The sequence below is a fragment of the Anolis sagrei genome, chromosome Y (genome assembly GCF_037176765.1).
Source record: "Anolis sagrei isolate rAnoSag1 chromosome Y, rAnoSag1.mat, whole genome shotgun sequence".
NCBI lineage: Eukaryota > Metazoa > Chordata > Lepidosauria > Squamata > Dactyloidae > Anolis > Anolis sagrei.
The window spans coordinates 76,598,253-76,624,866 of NC_090035.1; the positions used below are offsets into that span (position 1 = coordinate 76,598,253).

General features: G+C 45.1%; 1 protein-coding gene across 3 annotated transcripts in view; it reads left to right on the forward strand.

Moving 5' to 3' along the window:
- LOC132781947 (hypoxia-inducible factor 3-alpha) overlaps nucleotides 1–26,614 on the forward strand; it is an 86,673-nt gene that overhangs the window by 25,444 nt on the left and 34,615 nt on the right. For 2 of the 3 annotated variants that reach the window (XM_067462109.1, XM_067462110.1), the window contains exon 2: nucleotides 25,964–26,154. In XM_067462109.1, coding sequence (XP_067318210.1) covers nucleotides 25,964–26,154 — 191 coding nt within the window. Of the gene's footprint in view, nucleotides 1–21,105; nucleotides 21,197–25,963; nucleotides 26,155–26,614 lie in introns of those variants that run through there. The other variant, XM_067462108.1, reaches the window with a different exon arrangement.

Here is a 26,614-nt window from a genome sequence, read left to right on the forward strand (position 1 = left end):
GGATTTCTCAAAGAGGATGAAGTACATTATCTGATTTGGGGTATTATATGGCAGTGTAGATTTATATAATCCAGTTCACAATCTGGATTCAGAAAGTAGATTATATAGCAGTGTAGATCCAGCCTAAGGTCCTTTTTGCACTGCCATATAATCCAGATTATCAAAGCAGATGACACACTTTATCCGCTTTGAACTGGATTATATGGCACTGTGGACACATATAATCCAGTTCAAATCAGATAATTTGGATTCAGAAACTAGATCATATGGCAGTATACATCCAGCCTAAGGTCCTTTTTGCACTGCCATATAATCCAGATTATCAAAGCAGATGATCCACATTATCTTTTTCGAACTGGATTATATGGCAGTGTAGACTCATATAATCCAGTTCAAATCAGATAATCTGGATTCAGAAACTGGATTATATAGCAGTGTAGATCCAGCCTGAGGTCCTTTTTGCACTGCTGTATAATCCAGATTATCAAAGCAGATGACACACTTTATCCGCTTTGAACTGGATTATATGGCACAGTGGACACATATAATCCAGTTCAAATCAGATAATCTGGATTCAGATACTGGATTATATAGCAGTGTAGATCCAGCCTAAGGTCCTTTTTGCACTGCCGTATAATCCAGATTATCAAAGCAGATGACACACATTATCTGCTTTGAACTGGATTATATGGGAGTGTAGACTCCTATAATCCAGTTCAAAGCAGATAATCTAGATTCAGAAACTGGGTTACATGGCAGTGTAGATTCAGCCTAAGGCGCTGCCATATAATCCAGATTATCAAAGCGGATGATCCACATCTGCTTTGAATTGGATTATATGAGTCTACACTGCCACATAATCCAGTTCAAAGCAGATAATCTAGATTTTGTATGGCAGTGTAGAAGGGGCCAAGGTCTGCACTGATCAATCGAGTTCAAACTGCATTATATGCCAGTGTAGATGGGGCTTTAGCATCGTGGATGATGTCTATATCTTTGTTGTTGTTGTTGGGACTGAAATGATTGTGCATCTTCCAATCGATTGTGTGTTTACAATCGAAGAAATGTAAGGAAATGGCACATAGTGGTTGCAGCAAGCATGGGCCAACTTGGGCCCTCCAGGTGTTTTGGACTCCAACTCCCACCATTCCTAACAGCCTACCGGCTGTTAGGAATGGTGGGAGTTGGAGTCCAAAACACCTGGAGGGCCCAAGTTGGCCCATGCCTGGATCACCGCCAAGTGTCCGTCTCCTTTGGTCCTGCCTCTGTTTTGTAGGGCAGTGGGTGAGATTCGGAAACCTTGGCGCCACTTGCGAGGAACGTCTCCGTCCGCTGCTTGGGGTTCTGGCTCGGAGGTTTGTTCCGGCTCCCTGTGTTTATTCACACGCTATGTATGTTCTTGGCTCCGTCCCTTGGCGCGGCTCGAGAACAGGCCGTGGACGTGGGCCAAAGCCAGGCTGGATTTAGCATCCTCGCTCCCTCCCTAGGAATGTCACAGAGGCGCTCCGTCTGTTTGGAGAATGCGGGGCAGGCGGACCCGCCGGCGGCTAATGGGTCGCAGATCCCTCGCGTTATGCGCTGCATCTCTCTTTCCATTACACACTCATCTACATGCCCGGTACGCACCAGGACACATGAGGACAAGCAACACTAGGGGTTGTGTCTACACGGTGGAGTGAATGCAGTTCACCACCACTTATGACTGCCACAAGATCCTGGGAGTGGTAGTTTTCCAATGGTCTTCTGGTGCCTTGCCGTACTACAACTCTTACGATCCATGGCACTTGAAGGGGGGCGTCTACACTGCGGAATGAATGCGGTTTGACACCACTTGGCTTCCATGGCTCGGTGCTAAGGGAACATGAAAGTTGTAGTTTGGTAAGGCAGTAGAAACCCCTTGGAAAACTAGAACTTCCAGTTTTCCAATGGTCTTCTGGTGCCTCTCCATACTACGATCCATGGCAGTCAAAGGAGTGTATCTACACTGCAGAATGAATGCGGTTTGACACCACTTTGGCTGCCACGGCTCAATGCTATGGAAAAATGAGGGTTGTAGTTTGATAAGGCAGTAAAAGACCCTTGGGAAACTACAACTTCCAGCACCCCATGGTGGTCAGAGGGGTGTATCTACACTGAATGCGGTTTGACACAACGTCGACTGCCACAGCTCAATGCTGAGGGAACATGAGAGTTGTAGTTTTGTGAGGCACCAGAAGACCCTTGGGAAACTACAACTTCCAGCACTCCATAGTGGTCAGAGGGGGTGCATCTACACTATGGAATGAATGTGGTTTGACATGTCGACTTCTATGGCTCGATGCTAAGAGATCCTGAGAGTTGTAGTTTGGCGAGGCACCAGAAGACCCTTGGAAAACTACAACTCCCAGGACCCCATGGTGGTCAAAGGGGTGCATCTACACTGTGGAATGCGGTTTGATACCACTTTGGCTGCCATGGCTCAATGCTATGGAAACATGAGAGTGGTAGTTTGGGAAGGTAGTGGAAGACCCTTGGAAAACTACAACTTCCAGTTTTCCAATGGTCTTCTGGTGCCTCTCCATACTACGATCCATGGCAGTCAAAGGAGTGTATCTACACTGCAGAATGAATGCGGTTTGACACCACTTTGGCTGCCACGGCTCAATGCTATGGAAATATGAGAGTTGTAGTTTGGTAAGACAGTAAAAGACCCTTGGAAAACTACAACTTCCAGGACCCCATGGTGGTCAAAGTGCTGCATCTACACTGTGGAATGAATGTGGTCTAACACCACTTTGTATGTCATAGAATCCTGGGAGTTGTAGTTTGGCGAGGCACCAGAAGACCCATGGGAAACTACAACTCCCAGGATTCCATGGCGGTCGAAGAGGTGCGTCTACACTGTGGAATGAATGCGATTCGACACCACTTTAACTGTCATAGAACCCTGGGAGTTGTAGTTTGGCGAGGCACCAGAAAACCCTTGGGAAACTACAACTCCCAGGATTACATGGCGGTCAAAAGGGTGTGCCTACACTGTGGAATGAATGCGGGTTGACACCACTATGACTGACATGGTTCAATGCTAAGGGATCCTGAGAGTTGTAGTTTGGTAAGACACAGGCATTTTAAAGCAGAGAAGACCCTTGGAAAACTACAATTCTCAGGATTCCACGACAGTCAAAGGGTTGCACCTACACTGTGGAATGAATGTGGTCTGACACCACTTTGACTGGCATGGCTCAGTGCGAAGGGAACATGGGACTTGTAGTTTGGTGAGACATCAGAAAAAATCCTTGGAAAACTACAGCCCCCGGGATCCCATAGCAGTCAAAGAGGTATCAAACCACATTCATTCCATGGTGCAGAGGCACCCAAATTAGGGAAGCGGGAGAATGAAACCATAACATTTCGAAATAGTGGATATAGTAATAATCATGATGGCATGATGGAGGATTCATTGGACATTTCTCTGCCGAATCGGGACAGCTGGAGGGATATGCATTGCGTCACCCTCAATCACCAGGCAAGATGTGTTGTTAGTGGTTGGGAACCGGGACTCCTGCTTCGCATCGGGAATCGCTGCATTTTAACAAGGAATCCCAGTATGTGAATAACTTTCCTCCTTACTCGTCTGTCCATCGATCAATCAGGCTTCGTTTTGGTCACCGGCCAGCACAAGTCAATGCTGCCTGTCTGCCTTTCTGTCTACACTGTTCGTTATTGCATTGGCAGAGAGAGAAGCAAAAGCACTCCCAATACTGTTTGTACAGGCTTTACATTATATATTGCATTGGTTATATTGTTTACCACTTTGGGGTCTCTTTCAGAGCGATAAAGCGGAATAGAAATAATAATAATAAAACAATATAATAATAATAACAACAACAACAACAATACAAATAACTGCGAAGACCCTGGTACAAGCCAGTAAAGGTGGTCCCAGTGGTAATCGGCACACTGGGTGCAGTGCCTAAAGACCTTGGCCTGCACTTAAAGACAATTGGCGCTGACAAAATGACCATCTGTTCGCTGCAAAAGGCCACCCTACTGGGATCTGCACATATTATTCACAGATACAGCACGTGTGAAGTGTTTACAGGATTTAAAGATTGAACTTGGTCCCAGTGGTGATTGGCACACTGGGTGCAGTGCCTAAAGACCTTGGCCTGCACTTAAAAACAATCGGCACTGACAAGATTACCATCTGCCAGCTGCAGAAGGCGACCTTACTGGGATCTGTATGCATTATTCGTCAATACATGACACAGTCCTAGACACTTGGGAAGTCTCTGACGTGTGATCCAATACAACAGCCAGCAGAGTGTCTGCTGTGGACTCATCTCTCGTCAATAATAATAATAATAATAATAATAATAATAATAATAATAATGAATGCAATATTCCTGCTTCTTGGCAGGGGGTTGGACTGGATGGCCCATGAGGTCTCTTCCAACTCTTTGATTCTATGATTCTATGATTCTATTATTCTAATGACTGGCACAAGTCAGTAAATGTGGTCCCAGTGGTGATTGGCACACTGGAGATTCTGGAAATGGTGGAAATTCTGGAAATAGTGGAGATTCTGGAAATTGTCATCCCAAATAATAACAATAATAATAACAACAACAATACTAATAACTGCAAAGATTCTGGCACAAGCCAATAAAGGTGGTCCCAGTGGTGATCGGCAAGAAGATTGCACAGATGGACTGCAAGCAGAGGCACAACACTCTTGCTCAGATGATTCATTGGAACTTGTGCCACAAACACCATCTGCCTGCAACAAGCCAGAAAGAGTTACAGAGAATGAATACACCAAACTCCTCTGGGACTTCCAGATTCAGATAGACAGAGTTTTGGAGCATAATACTCCTGACCTCACAATTGTGTTAAAAAAGCAAAGTATGGATCATCAATGTCGCAATCCCAGGCAACAGCAGGATTGATGAGAAACAACTGGAAAAGTTGACACGATATGAGGATTTAAAGATCGAACTGCAAAGACTCTGGCACAAGCCAGTCAAGGTGGTCCCGGTGGTGATCGGCACACTAGGTGCAGTGCCTAAAGACTTTGGCCTGCACTTAAAAACAATCAGCGCTGACAAGATTACCATCTGCCAGCTGGAGAAGGCCACCTTACTGGGATCTGCACGCATTATTTGCCGATACATCACACAGTCCTAGACACTTGGGAAGTGTCTGACGTGTGATCCAATACAACAGCCAGCAGAGTGTCTGCTGTGGACTCACCTTGTTGTATTTCAAATAATAATAATAAGGTACGTTCATTGCCTTCATGGCAGTATGGTAAAACAGTTTATTGTGTGATAGAGAGTGGAATGCAAGTGCGCCACGTAGAATCCTAAAGTGGGAAAAGACTCCAAGGGCCATCCAGTCCAACCCCATCCTGCAGACAAATAATAATAGTAATAATAACTGCAAAGACTCTGGCACAAGCCAGTCAATGTAGTCCCAGTGGTGATCAGCACACTGGGTGCAGTGCCTCAAGACCTTGGCCTACACTTAAACACAATCGGCGCTGACAAAATTACCATCTGTTGGCTGAAAAAGGCCACCCTACTCAGTCTACACGTATTATTCTCAGATATATCACATGAGAAGTGTCCAACTTGTGATCCAATACAACAGCCAACAGCCTTGTTTGCTGTGTACAAATCTTTCTGTGTTTCTAATAATAATAATAATAATAATAATAATAATAATAATAATTCTATTCTGCTTTATTGTTATTATATTATAATAATTTATTATTATTATTATTATTATTATTATTATTATTATTATTTCAAACACAACAAGATGAGTCCACAGCAGACAAGATCACTCTGCTGGCTGTTGTATTGGATCACACGTCGGATACTTCCCAAGTGTCTAGAACTGTGTGATGTATTGGTGAATAATGCATGCAGATCCCAGTAAGATGGCCTTCTGCAGCTGGCAGATGGTAATTTTGTCAGCGCTGATTGTGTTTAAGTGCAGGCCAAGGTCTTTAGGCACTGCACCCAGTGTGCCGATCACCACTGGGACCACCTTGACTGGCTTGTGCCAGAGTCTTCTCAGTTCGATCTTTAAATCCTCATATTGTGTCAGCTTTTACTGTTGTTTCTCTTCAATCCTTCTGTCACCTGGGATTGCAACATCCACGATCCATACTTTGTTTTTCAACACGATCGTGAGGTCAGGAGTGTTGTGCTCCAGAACTCTGTCTGTCTGAATTTGGAAGTCCCAGAGGAGTTTGGCGTATTCATTCTCTGTAACTTTTTCCGGCTTGTGATCCCACCAGTTCTTTGTTGCAGGCAGATGGTATTTGTGGCACAAGTTTCAATGAATCATCTGAGCAATGGTGTTGTGCCTCTGCTTGGAGTCCGTCTGCATGATCTTCTTGCAGCAGCTTAGGAGGTGATCTATTGTTTCATCTGCTTCCTTGCAGAGTCTACATTATTATTATTATTATTAATTATTTCTATACTGATTTATGAGCCATAAGGAGAGGCAGGTAAGAAATAAAACAGCAACAACAATAATTCCATGGTAACTGATTCCACAATGTCCTACAGTGCAAGTTCACATGAAATAAGTGCGGATATGCACCTTCAGAGGGAAGGAGATTTGAGTTTGTGGACAGTTGCTACGTCATTGAAGTTTTCGGACTACTCATTGTTCCATCGCTATCTGTGAAATGGGCGCAACGTTGAGGCTGAGCACGGACAGCGTTTTGCAAACGTCAATGCTGGGATTTCAGGGTTGAAATCCTATCCGACGGATCGAGGAAAAGCACGGTGTGCTTTAGTGCGCCAGGTGAAAAAAAGGTGGCCTAACCCTCCCTCCCCCCTTAATGTACACAATAAATAATATAGCGATGTAAAGCTATGGGGTGGGGAATTCGGCACTTTGCCAAGAACATCGCGTTCCCACCCAACCCAGAGGGAAAGAGGCCCTCGCGTGGGAAGGAAGCTCCGCAAACAGAATGGGGTTGGGTTGGTAGACGCTCCCCATCTGCTCTTCTATTTCTCCGTTCTGGTGTCAACACCAATTCAGTGGATGAAAAAGTGGATGGCCATCTATCGGGGGTGCTTTGATTGTGTCTTCCTGCAAGGGGTTGGACTGGATGGCCCTTGGAGTCTCTTCCAACTCTAGGATTCTGTGATTCAAACAGTTGGACTGGGTGGCCCTAGAATACTAGGATTCTCTGACTCGTTAGGATGAATCCACCCTTTCCAAAATGCCCACATTTGGGAGGAATGGCAAAGAAATTAATAGTAGAGGTGGAAGGGAATAAAGTAAGGAAAGGTAATAATAATAATAATAATAATAATAATAATAATAATATGATGCATGCATTCTCTTCATGGTGGTACAATAAAACTATTTATTGGACTATGAAGAGTGGAATGCACATACGTCACATGGAGGAAACCCCAAGGGCCATCTAGTCCAACCCCATCTTCCATACAGATTATGATGATGATGATGATGATGGTAATAATAATGTGGAAGGAATGGCAGACAAACTGGAGATGTGGTGGGGAATAAAGTAATGAAAGGTGGTAATAATAGTAGTGGTAGTAGTAGTAATAATTATACCTTATTATTATTATTATTATTATTATTATTATTATTAGTGACATACTGTGCTTTTGTGTCAATAATAATAATCATAATAAGGTATATGCATTTCCTTCATGGTGGCACGGTCAAAGTATTTATTGGGCTATGGAGAGTTGAATGCAAGTGCGTCACATGGAATCCTAAAGTTGGAAGAGACCCCAAAGGCCATCCAGTCCAACCCCATCCTCCATAGAGATAATAGTAATAATAATAATATGGTACATACATTCCCTTCATGGTGGTATGGTAGAACTGTTTATTGAGCGATGGAGAGTGGAATGCAAGTGCGTCACATGGAATCCTAAGGCTAGAAGAGACCCCAAAGGCCATCCAGTCCAACCCCATCCTCCAGAGAGATAATAATAATAACAATAATAATAATAATAATAATAATAATATGGTATATACATTCCCTTCATGGTGGTATAGTACAACTATTTATTGGGGTATTGAGAGTGGAATGCACATGTGCCACATGGAATCCTAAAGCCGGAAGAGATCCCAAAAGGTCATCCAGTCCAACCCCATCCTCCAGAGAGATAATAGTAATAGTAATAATAATAATATGATCCATACATTCCCTTCGTAGTGGTACGGTAAAACTGTTTATTGAGCTATGGAGAGTTCAATGCACGTGCATCACATGGAATCCTAAAGTTGGAAGAGACCCCAAAGGCCATCCAGTCTAACCCCATCCTCCAGACAAGTAATAATAATAGTAATAATAATAATAATATGGTACATACATTCCCTTCATGGTGGTATGGTACAACTATTTATTGAGCTATGGAGAGTGGAATGCATGTGCGTCACATGGAATCCTAAAGTTGGAAGAGACCCCAAAAGGTCATCCAGTCCAACCTCATCCTCCAGAGAAGTAGTAGTAGTAGTAGTAGTAGTAGTAATGTGTTAGGAATTGTGGGAGTTGGAAGAGACCCCAAAAGGTCATCCAGTCCAACCTCATCCTCCAGAGAAGTAGTAGTGGAGGACCAAAGTTTGCTCATTGCTGCTCTAGAACAGCCCCTTCCTCAATAGGATAAAAATGCCAATGGGATTTTGGCCTGCATCAATAGGAGCCTAGTGTCTAGATCTAGGGAAGTCATGCTCCCCATGCTCTATTCTGCCTTGGTTAGACCACACCTGGAATATTGTGTCCAATTCTGGGCACCACAATTCAAGAGAGATATTGACAAGCTGGAATGTGTCCAGAGGAGGGCGACTAAAATGATCAAGGGTCTGGAGAACAAGCCCTATGAGGAGCGGCTTAAGGAGCTGGGCATGTTTAGCCTGAAGAAGAGAAGGCTGAGAGGAGATATGATAGCCATGGATAAATATGTGAGAGGAAGCCACAGGGAGGAGGGAGCAAGCTTGTTTTCTGCTTCTCTGGAGACTAGGACACGAAATAATGGCTTCAAACTACAAGAGAGGAGATTCCATCTGTACATGAGGAAGAACTTCCTGACTGTGAGAGCCGTTCAGCAGTGGAACTCTCTGCCCCGGAGTGTGGTGGAGGCTTCTTCTTGGGAAGCTTTTAAACAGAGGCTGGATGGCCATCTGTCAGGGGTGATTTGAATGCAATATTCCTGCTTCTTGGCAGAATGGGGTTGGACTGGATGGCCCAACTCTTTGATTCTATGATATACTTCCAAATATTTTTAAATAAGGTCCTTTCTGAACCTTCTCTTCTCCAAGCTAAATAATATCCGCTGCTGATAGGACTTAGCGGTATGGTAAAATTCCTTATTGGAATGCGAGTGCGTCTCCGACGTTCTCAAAGGTTGGCACCTGTTTTTATTTTGGGGTGGCGATGCCAAAGGTGTGTTTGGGGAAGGCTGGGTCCTGTATCTGGAGGCCTATTTTCCTTCTCGGCACCTCAGAAAGAGAGCCATGCCTTGCCTTTCCCTGGCCGCCCTCCTCCTCCTCCTCCTCCTTCTCCTCCAGCGATGAGCTCTTGGCACCGGGCCCCGTCTACAGTACACAGTGTCCTGGACGGAGATGGACGGAACAGCCAAAGGCATTGCCAGGAGCACGTGCGGTTCCTGCTTGGGAGGGGGAAAGAGCTGAGTGACACACACACCGACACACACACAACAGCAATGTGAAGGGGTTTCCATCTGTGAATGGGTAGGCGGGGAGAGCTCAGCGGGCTGGATGCCGGAGGAGAAGGAAGCCAAGCCGGCTGTGCACAGCTGAGGTGCCATGCAGCATCGGTTTGCCTTGGAATTGGGAATGCACAGGCTGTCCCCGAGTTGCAAACATCCAACTTACAAACGACCCATCTTGTTCACAACCTGGGGGACTGCTTGTCATGGCAATGGGAACCTGCGTCCGTGGGAAATAATATATTGTGGGCAATAAGATTTTGAGAAATGCCATCTACTGTGCTCCCTGACTTTCCTTCTACACTGCAGAGACACAGATACCATCCCACAATTTCTCGCAGCCAAAAGGACTTTCAAAACACCACAGGCCTAGTTCCAACAGACCTCACTACCTCTAAGGATGCTTGCCATAGATGCAGGCGAAATGTTAGGAGAGAATGCCTCTAGACCATGGCCATATAGCCCAAAAAAACCTACAACAACCCAGTGATTCTGGCCATGAAAGCCTTCGACAATGCATCTTGGTGCAGTTGCGGTCACCATGTTTTTGGGGAACCATCATTTTAAACTTGACAACAACTACTACTACTATTACTACTTATTCTTGTTGTTGTTGTTATTTTGGCCCTATCCTTAGACTGTAGAACAGCATTTCTCAAGTTGGGGGTCACGATGGGGCTTCAGAGGGGTCACCAAAAACCATCAGAAAACACAGTATTTTCTGTTGGTCCTGTGGGAAGTTTGTCCAAAGGCTTTGAATAGTTGCCTATATGTAAAGCCTCCTTGAATCACCTTCGGAGTAGAGAAAGGGGACTCAAGGAGGGCAAATAAATAAAGATATAAGTTTGGCCCAATTCCATCATTGGTGGGGTTCCCAATGCTCTTTGATTGTAGGTGAACTATAAATACCAGCAACTACAACTCCCAAATGTCAAGTCTATTTCCCCAAACTCCACCAAAGTTCACATTTGCGTATATTGAGTATTTGTGCCAAGTTTGGGTCAGATCCATCATTGTTTGAGTTCACAGTGCTCTCTGGGTGTAGGTGAACTACAACTCTCAAACTCAAGGTCAATGCCCACCAAACCCAGTATATGCTGTTGGTCATGGGAGTTCTGTGTGCCAAGTTTGGTTCAATCCCATCGTTGGTGGAGTTCGGAAAGCTCTGATTGTAGGTGAACTATAAATCCCAGCAACTACAACTCCCAAATGTCAAGGTCTATTTTCCCAAAACTCCACCAGTATTCACATTTGGGCATATTGAGTATTCATGCCAAGTTTGATCCAGATCAATCACTGGAGTTTGAGTTTGAGTCCACAGTGCTGTCTGGATTTAGGTGAACTACAACTCCAAAACTCAAGGTCAATGCACCGTAACCCTTCCAGTATTTTCTATTGGTCATGGGAGATCTGTATGCAAAGTTTGGTTCAATCCCATTGTTGGTGGAGGTCAGAATGCTCTTTGATTGTAGGTGAATTATAAATCCCAGCAAATACAACTCCCAAATGTCAAGGTCTATTTCCCCCAAATTCCACCAGTGTTCCCATTTGGGCGTATTGAATATTCGTGCCAAGTTTGATTCAGATTCATCATTGTTCACAGTGCTTTCTGGATATAGGTGAACTACAACTCCCAAACTCAAGGTCAATGCCCACCAAATCTTTCCAGTATTTTCTCTTGGTCATGGGAGTTCTATGTACCAAGTTTGATTCAATCCATCGTTGGTGGAGTTCGAAATGCTCTTTGATTGTAGGCAAACTATACACCCCAGCAACTACAACTCCCAAATGACAAAATCAATCCCCCCCAAACTAAACAATATTCAGATTTGGGCATATTGGGTATTTGTGCCAAATTGGGCCCAGTAAATGAAAATACACCCTGCATATCAGATATTTCCATTACGATTCATAACAGTAGCAAATTTACAGTTATGAAGTAGCAACGAAAATAATGTTATGGTTGGGGGTCACCACAACAAGAGGAACTGTATTAATGGGTCGAAGCATTAGGAAGATTGAGAAGCACTGATCTAGTGATAGAAATACAACTTTGGGCACATAAAGATGGTGCCTTTGAGCATACATGTAATGAGAATCTGGGTATGTTGGAAGGGGGTGTGTTTCTAAAAGAGGTGGCAATAAGATTTCTTAAAAATGCCATATTGGTATAATTGGAGTTGCCATGCTTTTGGGACACCAGACTTTGACCCTATCCTTGGAACGATTGAAAGCATAAAGGAGATGGTGCCATGAGCATGAACATAATGGCCGCAGGAACCAAGGTACATCAAAGAGAGTTATGTCCTAAAAAGGATGGCAATGGGATTAACTTTTCTCAAAACACTACAGTCACGCAGTTGGAATTGCTTGGAGTTTTGGGCACCATTAATTCCCCGTGTCTTAGGAACTTTGCAATGCCATTGAGCATGTGTTAAATGCCTTTCTTTCTCTGCGCTTCGGGATTAGCCACAGGTGAGGTGGAAGTGGGGATAGTGGAGCATTTGGTAGAGAAAGTGTGACATATTGCCAAGCAAGATTGAGCATTGCAATGCACGTGGGGCCTATAGTTTACAATTGGGGTGGGTCTGGGCATTGTTGTGGAAGTGGGTATAGTGGGGCATTTGGAGGAGAAACTATGACCCATCTCCAAGCGAGACTGAACTTTGCAGCGGACGTGGGGCTCGTTGTGTACAGTCGGGGTGGGTCTGGACATTGTTATGGGGTTCAAAGGAGAACCAACCCATTGCTGCTTTGTATATGCGGACGTGCCTTCATGTCTCATGTTGACTTAAGGCGATGGCCATGAATTTCATACATTTTCGTAAGCAAGGAATACTCAAGAGGTGGTTTGGGCAGGTCCTTCCTTTGAAACATAGCCTATAGAACAGACATGGGCAAACTTGGGCCTTCCAGGTGATTTGGACTCCAACTCCCACCATTCCTAACAGCCTCAGGCCCCTTCCTTTTCCCCCTCAGCTGCTTAAGTGGAAAGGTAGATGGATTGATAGATGGATAGGTAGATGGATGGATAGGTAGATGGATGGATAGATGGTAGGTATGTAGATGGATGTATTGATAGATGAATAGGTAGATTGTTAGATTGATAGGTAGATAGATAGATAGGTAAGTAGATAGATAGGTAGGTAGGTGGATGGATGGATGGATAGGTAGATGGAGAGATAAATGGATAGGTAGATAGATGGATAGGTAGATGGATGGATAGATGGTAGGTATGTAGATGAATGGATTGATAGTTGGATAGGTAGATCGTTAGATTGATAGGTAGATAGATGGATAGGTAAGTAGATAGATAGATAGATGGATGGATAGGTAGATAGATGGATAGATGGTAGGTATGTAGATGGATTGATAGATGGATAGGTAGAGCGTTAGATTGATAGGTAGATAGATGGATAGGTAGGTAGGCGGATGGATGGATAGGTAGATGGAGAGATAAATGGATAGGTAGATGGATAGGTAGATGGATGGATAGATGGTAGGTATGTAGATGGATGTATTGATAGATGGATAGGTAGATTGTTAGATTGATAGGTAGATAGATGGATAGGTAAGTAGATAGATGGATGGATGGATGGATCGATGGATGGATAGATAGATGGATAGGTAGATGGATAGGTAGATGGAGAGATAAATGGATAGGTAGATAGATGGATAGGTAGATAGATGGATAGGTAGATAGATGGATAGATGATAGCACATATACTACAACTCCCAAATGTCAAGGTCTATTTTCCCCAAACTCCAACAGTATTCACATTTGTGCATATTGAATATTCATGCCAAGTTTAGTCCAGATTCATTATTGGGTTGTTGTAGGTTTTTTCGGGCTATATGGTCATGTTCTGGAGGCATTTTCATCATAGGGTTTTCATCTAGATCCATTATTGTTGGAGTCTACCGTGCTCTCTGGATGTAGGTGAACTATAACTCCAAAACCCAAGATCAATGCCCACCATACCCTTCCAGTGTTTTCTGTTGGTCATGGGAGTTCTGTGTGCCAAGTTGGGTTCAGTTGCATCGTTGGTGGAGTTCAGAATGCTCTTTGATTGTAGGCGATTTGCAGCAACTACAACTCCCAAATGACAAAATCAACTCAACCCCACCAATATTCAAATTTGGGCATTTTGGGTATTTGTGCCAAATTGGGTCCAGTGAATGAAAATACATCCTGCATATCGGATATTTACATTACGATTCATAACAGTAGCAAAATTAGAGTTATGAAGGAGCAATGGAAATAATGTTGTGGTTGGGGGTCACCACAACCTCAGGAACTGTGATAAGGGGTCGCGGTATTAGGAAGGTTGAGAACCACTGCCCTATGGATTCATGGGGTTGGCATAGATCGACAGACAATTTGAAGGCACATATACACCATCCAAATAATCTTCCTTGTATTGATGGACCTTCCGGCAAATATATGGGTTGGGTGTCAAGTGAAGGATAGATGTCAACGCCCTGAATTTTGTGCCAACCTTGTCTTATGGATGGATAGAAAGATGGATTAGCTACTTAACGTCTTAAGGGATTGAGAGATGATACGGGAGCCTTCTTTAAATATCTGTCACGTAGAGCAACGTTCCTCGAAATGCCAGTCGCTGAGACGTTGGCTACCAGACTCCGGCACGTTGGCAAAAAAAAAATTGCCTGTCCCAAACTCAAAAAGTTTGATAAGCACAGAATGCAGAAATGCCCAAAGACTAGAATCATAGAATCAAAGAGTGGGAAGAGACCTCATGGGCCATCCAGTCCAACCCCATTCTGCCAAGAAACAGGAATATTGCATTCAAAGCACCCCTGACAGATGGCCATCCAGCCTCTGTTTAAAAACTTTCAAAGAAGGAGACTCCACCACACTCCAGGGCAGAGAGTTCCACTGCTGAATGGCTCTCACAGTCAGGAAGTTCTTCCTCATGTTCAGATGGAATCTCCTCTCTTGTAGTTTGAACTAGAATGTAAGAGAACCGTAGACTTGAAAGAGACCCTAAGGCAGTGGTTCTCAACCTTCCTAATGCCGCGTCCCCTCAATTCAGTTCCTCAGGTTGTGCTGACCCCCAACCATAACATTATTTTCGTTGCTAATTCACAACTGTAATTTTGCTACTGTTATGAATCGTCATGTAAATATCTGATATGCAGGATGTATTTTCATTCAGTGGACCAAATTTGGCATAAATACCCAATACGCCCAAATTTGAATACTGGTGGGGTTGGGAGAAGGATTGATTTTGTAATTTAGGAGTTGTAGTTGCTGGGATTTATAGTTCACCTCCAATCCAAGAGAATTCTGAACTCCATCAACAATGGAATTGAACCAAACTTGGTCACACAGAACTCCCATGACCCATAAAAAATACTGGAAGGGATCACTGGGCATTGACCTTGAGTTTTGGAGTTGTAGTTCACCTGCATCCAGAGAGCACTGTGGACTCAAACAATAATTGACCTGGACCAAACCTGGCATGAATATTCAATATGCCCAAATGTGAATACTGTTGGAGTTTGGGGAAAATAGACCTTGACATTTGGGAGTTGTAGTTGCTGGGATTTATAGTTCACCTACAATCAAAGAGCATTCTGAACTCCACCAACGATGGAATTGAACCAAACTTGGTCACACAGAACTCCCATGACCGACAGAAAATACTGGAAGGGGCATTGACCTTGTGTTTGGGAGTTGTAGTTCACCTACATCCAGAGAGCATTGTGGATTCGGACAATGATGGGTCTGGACCAAACTTGGCATGGATACTCAATATACTCAAATGCGAACACTGGGGGAAATAGACCTTGAATTTGGGAGTTGTAGTTCACCTGCATCCAGAGAGCATTGTGGACTCGGACAATGATGGGTCTGGACCAAACTTGGCAGGGATACTCAATATACTCAAATGTGAACACTGGTGGAGTTTGGGGAAAATAGACCTTGACATTTGGGATTTGTAGTTGGTGGGATTTATAGTTCACCTACAATCAAAGAGCATTCTGAACCCCAACAATGATGGAATTGAACCAAACTTGGCACACAGAACTCCCATAACCAAGAGAAAATATTGGAAGGGTTTGGCAAGGACTGACCTTGAGTTTTGGAGTTATAGTTCACCTACAATGATAGAATTTGGCCAAACTTCCCACACAGAATCCCCATGACCAACAAAAAATACTGTGGTTTCTGATGGTCTTTGCCCCCCACAACTTTCCCAGGGACCCCGACCCCCGTTTGAGAAACGTTGCCATAAGGGCCATCCAGTCCAACCATGCAATAATAGACAATCCAAGCCCTCCCGACAGATGGCCATCCTGCCTCTGCTTAAAAACTTATAGAGAAGTAGACTCAGATTCCAAGCAAAGAGATCCCACTTAAACTTTGTTTGGGAGTGAAACGGACTACATTAGCGGCCGATGAGTTCTCCATCTTTGGAGATCATTGAATAGAACTTGGATGGGCCTCTTTCAGGAGAGGTTTAGTTGTGCCTTCCTGCACCTTAGACAAGGGTTGGACTGGATGGGCTTTGGGATTGCCATAAGATATTACGATGTTAGAATTTTTTCAAGAAGTCTCGCTGTCCTTGTTGAAGAGGGTCACCAGGGTTTGACATCATAACAACAACTCTGTCTTGTTGGGAAACTCATGATAGTTGGCTGATGGCGGAGGGATGCAGGAGAAAATCGCACGGCCCTTTTCCACGGTCTCTCTGCCACTGCCGCCCCCGCCACGTCTTCCCAGTTTTGCGCTCGCAAGGGGAGCAAGTGGGCGGTTTGTGCATGTAGCATCAAGTCGCCGGCTGGTAACACGCTGCATGTGTGGAGCCGAGATATTCTCAGCGGAGGAAGGAAACTGACGTCAGAGATGCTTGATTCGGGGCAAGAGGCTTTGGTGGCGCACGTGCGCTTGTGCGTCGTCGGCTCTTATCAGAGCGGTGCGACAGAGTGAACAGACGCAGCCACCCCTGCCTTGGATTTGGGGGCCCCACGTCTTGCGGCAAACCTCCCCCAAATTAGGGACACACGGCATGTCTCTCTTTGTCCACGCTCAAAGCTACCTTTGTGATTTGAGAGACCTTTTTGCAAGAGAACCCAAGGGCCATCCAGTCCAACCCCATCCTCCAGACAAAAATAATAATAATAATAATAATATGGTACGTTCATTCCCTTCATGGCAGTACGGCAAAACTATTTATTGTGTGATAGAGAGTGGAATGCAAGTGCATCACATAGAATCCTAAAGTTGGAAGGGACTCCAAGGGCCATCCAGTCCAACCCCATCCTCCAGATAGATAATAATAATAATAATAATAATAATAATCTATATAAATAAAAATATAATGTTCATTTGTGGGATTAACAGAACTCAAAAACCACTGGACGAATTGACACCAAATGTGGACATAAGACACCTAACAACCCAATGTATGGCCTTCACTCAAAAAAAAAATGATTTTTGTCATTTAGGAGTTGTAATTGCTGGGATGTATAGTTCACCTACAATCAAAGAGCATTCTGAACCCCACCAACGATGGAATTGAACCAAACTTGGCACACAGTTCTCCCATGACCAACAGAAAACACTAGAAGGGTTTGGTGGACATGACCTTGAGTTTGGGTGTTGTAGTTCACCTACACTCAGAGATCACTGTGGACTCAAACAATGATGGATCTGGACCAAACTCTACACGAATACTCAATATGCCCAAATGTGAACATTGGTGGAGGTTGGGGAGAACAGAATTTTGAAATTTGTAAGTTGTAGTTGCTTGGATGTGTAGTTCACCTACAAACACAGAGCATTCTGAACCCCACCAACGATAGAATTGGGCCAAACCTCCCACACAGAACCCCCATGTGGGTCACAGCAACGTGTGGCAGGGGATGGCTAGTAATAATAATAAAAAACAACTGTAAAAGCTGACACAATATGAGGATTTAAAGATCGAACTGCAAAGACTCTGGCACAAGCCTGTCAGGGTCTGTAGACAGTCCACGTTTTGCAGGCATACAGCAGAGTTGGGAGGACAGTGGCTTTATAAACAAGTACCTTGCTCTCCCTACGGATGTCCCAATCCTCAAACACTCTCTGCTTCATTCAGAAAAATGCTGCACTCGCAGAGCTCAGGCGGTGTTGTATTTCAGTGTCAATGTTGACTTTTGTGGAGAGGTGGCTGCCAAGGGAGCGGAAATGGTCAACATTTTCTAATGTTACACCATTAATCTGTATCTCTGGCATTGGAGAGGGATTGGTTGGTGACTGCTGGAAGAGCACTTTGGTTTTCTCGATGTTCAGTGACAGGCCGAGCTTCTCGTATGCTTCTGTGGCTTGTAGGTCTTCTTCTGAATGCGCACAGACAACATTGTCATCAGCATATTGGAGTTCTATAACATATGTTGTTGTGACCTTGGTTTTGGCTTCCAGTGTAGTAGGGGTGTAGTAGAGTCTCCTTCTCTGGAGGTTTTTAAGCAGAGGCTGGTTGGCCATTTGTTGGGAGGGCTTTGGTGGTGTCTTTCTATCTGGAGTTGGACTGGATGGCCCTTGGGGTCTCTAGGATTCAAACTGTTTCCAAAACCTTGGATTTTGACAGCAGTTAACTACAAAACCCAAACATATGCAGTGAGTGTGTCTTATCACATACCTTACTATTAGGTACGTTGCAGTTTCGTTTTAAGCTCAGGCCTTGAAATGCACAGGAAGGATTTGGGTCAAGGGAAACTGGGTTAAGTACTTCATCTGCATCTTATTTCTCAGTCGCCCGCTCCGAAGATGCTTTGAGGAAAAGATGTCGCCTAAATTTAGGTCCCTGGGAAAGTCCTCTGTATAAAGGAACTGCTATGAGTCAGTGCAGACAATGCAAGTTGAACATCCCTGATGCAAAAACGCGACTTCTCCAAAACCATCTGCATTGGTGGCTGAGGCAGTGACACCTTTGCTTTCTGATGGGTCAAGGCACACATATTTTGTCCCATGCACAAAACTATTAAAAATATTGCTTGATTGTGGTGGAGGTTTAGAAGCAGAGGCTGCATGGCCATCTGTCAGGAGGGTTTTGCCTGTGTCTTTGGGGTTGGACTGAGTGGCCTTTAGAGCCCCCTTTTAACTCAGTCAATCTATGATTATATCTATCTATTTAGGTATCTATGATCCAAGAAGTCTTACTTGATTGTGGTGGAGGTTTAGAAGCAGAGGCTGCATGGCCATCTGTCAGGAGGGTTTTGCCTGTGTCTTCGGGCTTGGACTGGGTCTCTTTCCAACTCAATCAATCTACGATTATTTTATGTATCTATGAGCCAAGGGGTCTTACTTGATTGTGGTGGAGGTTTAGAAGCAGAGTCTGCATAGTCATCTGTCAGGAGGGTTTTGCCTGTGTCTTTGGGATTGGACTGGGTCTCTTTCCAACTCAGTCAATCTACGATTCTTTTATGTATCTATGAGCCAAGGCGTCTTACTTGATTGTGGTGGAGATTTAGAAGCAGAGGCTGCATGGCCATCTGCCAAGAGGGTTTTGCCTGTGCCTTCAGGGCTGGACTGGGTGACCTTAGGAGTCTCCTTCCAACTCAGTCAATCTATGATTCTATCATCTGCTTACATATCTATGCGCCAAAGAGTCTTACTTGATTGTGGTGGAGGTTTAGAAGCAGAGGCTGCTTGGCCATCTGTCAGGAGGGTTTTGCCTGTGTCTTTGGGATTGGACTGGGTGACCTTTGGAGTCCCCTTCCAGCTCAGTGATTCTATGATTATATCTGTTTATTTATGTATCTATGAGCCAAGGAGTCTTACTTGATTGTGGTGGAGATTTAGAAGCAGAGTCTGCATAGTCATCTGTTGGGAAGGTTTTACCTGTGCCTTCAGGGTTGGACTGGGTGATCTTTGGAACTCTCTTCCAACTCTATCAATCAATGATTCTATCATCTATTTATGTATCTATGAGCCAAGGAATCATAGTTGATTGTGGTAGACGTTTAGAAGCAGAAGCTGCATGGTCATCTGTCGGTAGGGTTTTGCCTGTGTCTTTGGGATTGGACTGGGTGATCTTTGGAATCCCCTTCCAACTCAATCAGTTTATGATTATATCCATCTATTTATGTATCTATGAGCCAAGAAGTCATACTTGATTGTGGTAGAGGTTTAGAAGCAGAGGCTGGATGGCCATCTGTCGGGAGGGTTTTGCCTGTGTCCTTGGGGTTGGACTAGTCTCTTTCCAACTCAATCAATCTATGATTCTTCGGGGTTGGACTGGGTGACCTTTGGAGTACCCTTCCAACTCAATCAATCTATGATTCTATCATTGATTTATGTATCTATGAGCCAAGGGGTCTTACTTGATTGTGGTGGAGGTTTAGAAGCAGAGGCTGCATGGCCATCTGTCAGGAGGGTTTTGCCTGTGTCTTCGGGCTTGGACTGTGTGACCTTCCAACTCAATCAGTCTATGATTATATCCGTCTATTTATGTACCTAAGAGCCAAGGAATCATAATTAGAGTTTTAGAATCATAGTTAGAGTAGAAGCTGCATGGTAGAAGCTGCATGGTCATCTGTCGGGAGGGTTTTTCCTGTGTCTTCGGGCTTGGACTGGGTGACCTTCCCACTCAATCAGTCTATGATTATATCCGTCTATTTATGCATCTATGAGCCAAGAAGTCATACTTGATTGTGGTGGAGGTTTAGAAGCAGAGGCTGCATGGCCATCTGTCAGGAGGGTTTTGCCTGTGTCTTTAGGGTTGGACTGTTGTGACCTTTGGAGGACCCCCTCCAACTCAATCAGTCTATAATTCTGTCATCTGGGTGATCTTTGGAACTCTTTTCCAACTCTATCAATATATGATTCTATCATCTATTTATGTATCTATGAGCCAAGGGGTTGTACCCGATTGTGGTGGAGGTTTAGAAGCAGAGGCTGCATGGCCATCTGTTGGGAGGGTTTTGCCTGTGCCTTTGGGGTTGGAGCTGGATGGCCATCTGTCGGGACTGCTTTGATGATGTTTTCCTTCATGGCACAAAGGGGTTCGGTGATGGATTCGAGCTCTAGGATTCTGTGGCTCCGGTTCTTCATGTGGGATTGTTTACAGTGGTGTTCCTGCCTTTGCGCATGTGCGCCGGCTGCACGCACGTGGCTCCCAATGCGGTCTCCTCCTCTGCCAGCCATGTCTGCTGACCCTGTGGCCCACCTGGACCTTGGCCATGACTTCTGGGTGAACTTTTGCCCCAGGAGTCAAAGGAGAGCAGATAAGGCACCGTGTTATACCTCGGGGCCAAAAAAGCACGCCGCAACCCGGAGGCCCGGAGAGATGGGCAGGGAGCCAAGGGACAGAAATGGAACAGCCTGTACCCGTAACGGGACCGGGAAGAGAGGGAGGGATGGTGGGAAGGAGCCGTCGGAGGACTGGTGGAGCCCTGTTTGGGTTCAGAGAGAGCCGGGCGCCGGGTATGAGACGGAGACGGAGGCGGCAGAGGAGCAGGAGGTGGCACAGGTGCGGTCCCGGCATGCTTTGGAGGTTTTGAATTGGAACATCTCCATTGGCATTTCTAGGAAGGTGTCTTCTGGAATTTGGTACACTTTAGTGCTTCCAAGTTTGCGGATTTATTTTTGGATTTTTCTTATTGACCTGTGGGGCTTTGTATATAGCCTTGGATAGGGTCTAGCATCAGACATGGGCAAACTTTGGCCCTCCAGGTGTTTTGGACTTCAATTCCCACAATTCCTAACAGCCGGTAGGTGTCCAAATGTTGTTCCAATGTTGCCGGTGATCTCCAAACATTGCAAGAGATTTCATCTTAGGCTAGATCTTTGCAAGCATTTGGGATTATAAAGGAGCTTGACTATATCCCTGGATCTGGATAGACATTGGAGTTCTTTGCAGAGACTTTTGGGAAGGGCTCTTGTAGAATTTGGTGCACTTCGGTACTCCAGAACTTACAGATTTCCTTTGGATCTTTCTTGTAGACTTGCAGGTCTTGGATGAGTTTTTAACAGCATTGCAACCGTGATCTCCAAACATTGCATGAGATTTCACTTTGGGCTAGATCTTTGCAAGCATTTGGGATCATAAAGGAACTTGACTATATCCCTGGATCTAGATAGACATTGGAGTTCTTTGCAGAGACGTTTGGGAAGGGATCTTGTAGAATTTGGTGTGTTTCGGTGCTCCAAACTTACGGATTTCCTTTGGATCTTTCTTGTAGACTTGCGGGTCTTGGATGAGTTTTTTTACAGCATTGCAACTGTGATTTCCAAATGTTGCATGAGATTTCACTTTGGGCTAGATCCTTGCAAGCGTTTGGGATCATAGACTATATGCCTGGATCTGGATAGACATTGGAGTTCTTTGCGGAGACGTTTGGGAAGGGATCTTGTAGAATTTGGTGCATTTTGGTGCTCCAAAGCTTCCGAATTTCCTTTGGATCTTTCTTGTAGACTTGCGGGTCTTGGATCAGTTTTTGACAGCATTACAACAGTGATGTTCAAACGTTGCATGAGATTTCACCTTAGGTTAGATCCTGGCAAGCATTTGGTATCACAGAGGAACTTGACTATATCCCTGGATCTGGATAGGCATTGGAGTTCTTTGCAGAGATGTTTGGGAAGGGATCTTGTAGAATTTGGTGCGTTTCGGTGCTTCAAAGTTTGCACATTTCTTTTGGATCTTTCTTGTAGAGTTGTGGGGCTTTGAAGATAACATCGGACGAGTTTTTTTAAAGCATCGCAACCTCAAGGCTTCCTATTTTTTTCCAGCGGTCCGTTCCTATGTTGTTGTTGGTCTCCAAAAGTTGTATGGCATTGCCTGGAGGCTGCATCCTTTTCCTGTGTGTTAATGTCACAGAAAGATGGAGGAAGTATAATAATAACAAATAAGCCTAGTTCCGAGAACAGAAGAAGGCGATACTTTGGAGTATAATTTCTCGCCTTTCACGTCACAAGAGGTGGGGAAGTTTCTCCATTTTGTAGGATTTCTGTTGCCATAAAAAACACATTCTGTATTATTGTATTGTCGAAAGCATTCACAGCCGGAATCACTGGGTTGCTGTGAGTTTTCCGAGCTGTATGGCCATGTTCCAGAAGCATTCTCTCCTGACATTTCACCCAGGCATCCTCGGGGATGGTGAGGAATGGCTTTGCAGCTTCAAAGCCTATTTCCTGCCCAGGGGAATCCTTTGTTGGGAGGTGTTAGCTGGCCTTGAGTGTTTCCTGTCTGGAATTCCCCTGTATTCTGATGTTGCTTTTCATTTACTGTCGTGATTATAAAGTTTTTTTAAATATTGGTACCCAGATTGTGTTCATTTTCATGGTTTCCTCCTTCCTGTTGCAAGTGTCCACATGCTTGTGGATTTCAGTGGCTTCTCTGTGTAGTCTGACATCGTGGTTGTGAGAATAGTCTAGCATTTCTGTGTTCTCAAATAAAATGCTGTGTCCAGGTTGGTTCATCCGGTGCTCTGCTATGGCTGACTTCTCTGGTGCCTTTCATGTTCCTTGGTTCGTGTTTGGGTGATGCATTTGGTGGTCCCTATGTAGTCCCTATATATTCTTGTCCACAGCTTCATGGTATATGGTAGACTCCTCTCACCTCTGAAGGAGTCTACCGTATACCATGCAGACAAGACTCAATCAGGGCCAGTTAACACCTCCCAACAACGGATTCCCCTAGGCAGCAGCCAGCCAGGCTTTGAAGCTGCAAGGCCATTAAATGCTAATCAAGCTGGCCAATTGCAACATTCATAGAATCATCGAATCATAGAATCAAAGAGTTGGAAGAGACCTCATGGGCCATCCAGTCCAACCCCCTGCCAAGAAGCAGGAATATTGAATTTAAATCACCCCTGACAGATGGCCATCCAGCCTCTGTTTAAAGCCTCAAGCAGACAAGAGTTCTTTCTCTCACCCTGGACATCATTCCACAGAGATATAAACCACACTTGCCTAGTTTCCAACAGACCCCTCAACCTCTGAGGATGCCTGCCATAGATGTGGGTGAAACGTCAGGAGAGAATGCTTCTGGAACATGGCCATACAGCCCGGAAAACTCACGGCAACACATTCTGTATTGTTTCCTATTCGTTGCTTTGTCTTTTCTCTGAGTTGTGGGAGGTGGCAATGCATTTATAGGAAACCTATGGGCGTTCTCTCTGCAGATCACGGAGCATGTGTTCATATTATTTCCCAAACGTTGCCTGCAAGGTATGGGAGCGTGTTGCTGCAGGTTATCGTGGGTGTCTGGGTCAGGGATGTCCTGCCAAACTTATGGAAACTCAAGAAGATATATCTTATTTATTTATTTACAGTATTTATATTCCGTCCTTCTCACCTCAAAGGGGAGCAGATCACAGAATGCATCTACGGCAAACATTCAATGCAGTTATACACTGACAAGACAGACAATAGTATATAGATAGAGGTATATATATGGGCTTTCCCATCTTCGGCATCTTGGAGGCTGTGCTTGATTCTGTCCATGGGGGGTGCTGTTGCTCCACTTTCCCTGCCGATAAAATCACCGGCATTTCTTTATGGGTGCCTTTGCCTCCTCGCTTAAGCGGTACCTATTTATCTACTCACATTGCTGTTTTTGAAACTGCTAGGTAGGCAGAAGCTGGGCTAAAGGCCAGGAGCTCACCCTGCCTAGGCTTCAAACTGTCAACCTTTTGGTTGGCAAGATTTACTGCAGCCAGGGGCGGCTCGCCCATTACGCGAAGTAAGCGGTCGCAGAACTCTTTTTTTGCCAGGGGCGCAGAGGCACCTCTGTAAATGCCTCTCGACCGCCACTTGAGGAGCACCTCCTCAGCTCACAACAGCCCTAGCAGTCCGGGGGGAGCCTCGGCTTTCTTGCCTCGCTGCCGGGCGATCCCCTTCCCAAAGGGGCCGGGCCCTTGAGCCTCGCCTAGCCCCTCTCGTTCCTGCTCCACCCGGCCACCGGGTGCGCAAGCAGAGCCAGCGCTCAATCGTTCTCCGCTTTTGATCCCTTCCCCATGACCGGCTCCCTTTCCCGATCCCTCGGTGCTCCACCCGCCTCCTCTGCTCTCCCCAATCCGTGCGCCTACCTCCAGGAAAGGTGGGCATCTCCACCTCTCTCTCTCTCTCTCTCTTGGTTCCAATGGCTGAGGAGAAAGTCAGGAGAAGAGGTGACTTCTGGTGCACACGTCGGGGTCTTCAGGCACGCCTCCGGACCCAAAGCGGGCCAGGCAAGGGAGCAAGTGCGGCAAGTGTAGTTACTGGGATGTATAGTTCACCTACAATCAAAGAGCATTCTGAACTCCACCAATGATGGAATTGAACCAAACATGGCACACAGAACTCCCACGACAAACAGAAAATATATATCAGTGATTGGTGGGGGGGGGGGGGGGGCAAAATACTGTTTGCTTACCGTTGAAAATTACCTAGGGCCACCTCTGACTGCAGCTGGTGGTTAACCTGTTGTGCTAAAGATAGAGAAAGATAGAGAAAGTCCAGGGCCTCAAAGGACATCAGATGGAAGAGCTATGGAGTAAAATGGCAGAGGGCTGATGGGTGAGAAGTGGAGTCTTGTTTTTGAACTTTGGGATCCTGGTTACCTGTAGTTTCTAGCTTTGCAGTCACTCCAAGCTCCGTTTTTGATCACTTACAAACAAAACTTTTGGCATCTCAAGGAAAGGACCAAGCAAAGCGACCCACGGAATAGCAAACACAGCAAATAGAAAAGTTGTGGATGTGGATGCTTGCCAGGCTTTCTCTTTTTGCAATGCTGGGAATTTGGGAAATAAAGGAAATTTCATGAGGGTGGGTGCAGAATTTGTATCTGGGTGGCAATGCCCGCATTTCCCCCTTCTACAGTTCTATGTCAATTGACAAAGACTGCTTTGAAAGCATGCCATGGGTTCTTTCGACAGCAGAGTTTATAATGGGCATATCACAAAGAATGATTTTTTGAGTGGCAGTTCCTTAATTCTTTTATAAGTAAGGCTATGGTTTCCTTCTCTCTGGCTCAAAGCTAGGAAAAGTGTGCATTTTGGAACACAATGCCAATAACACTAGGAGAAGCGGGTAATCAATTGTTTCTATTATTGTATTGTCGAAGGCTTTCATGGCCGGAATTACTGGGTTGTTGTAGGTTTTTTCGGGCTATATGGCCATGGTCTAGAGGCATTCTCTCCTGACGTTTCGCCTGCATCTATGACAAGCATCCTCAAAGGTAGTGAGGTCTGTTGGAACTAGGAAAAAGGGTTTATATATCTGTGGAATGACCATTCCCTTTTTACCTTTGCAGGTCAACCACCGAAATCCGGAAGGAGAAGTCGCGAGACGCGGCACGATGCCGGCGCAGCAAAGAGACGGAAGTCTTCTACCAGCTGGCGCATACCTTGCCCTTTGCCCGGGGGGTCAGCGCCCACCTAGACAAGGCATCCATCATGCGCTTGACTATCAGCTACCTGAGAATGCACAAAATGTTGAACTCCGGTGAGTGATGGGTCTCCACTTCCACTTGCCTCCTTTCTGGAGGGAAAATAAGTTAACAGGTGGAATCTGTTCTAGGACACAATGGAGCTATGGATTCAAATTGCACACTGAGGCTTCTCTCACAGACTAAGGCCCACGTCTCTCAGAGGCTTCTTTCACAGACTAAGGCCTACCTCACACAGGGGCTTCTCTCACAGACTAAGGCCTACCTCACACAGAGGCTTCTCTCACAGTCTAAAGCCTACCTCACACTGAAGCTTCTCTCATATACAAAGGACTCCCTCACACTGTAAGGCCTTCTCTCACAGACTAAGGCCTACCACACACAGAGCCTTCTCTTACAGACTAAGGCTCACCTCTCTCAGAGGCTTCTTTCACAGACTAAGGCCTACCTCACACAGAGGCTTCTCTCACAGACTAAGGCCTACCTCACACAGAGGCTTCTCTCACAGACTTAGGC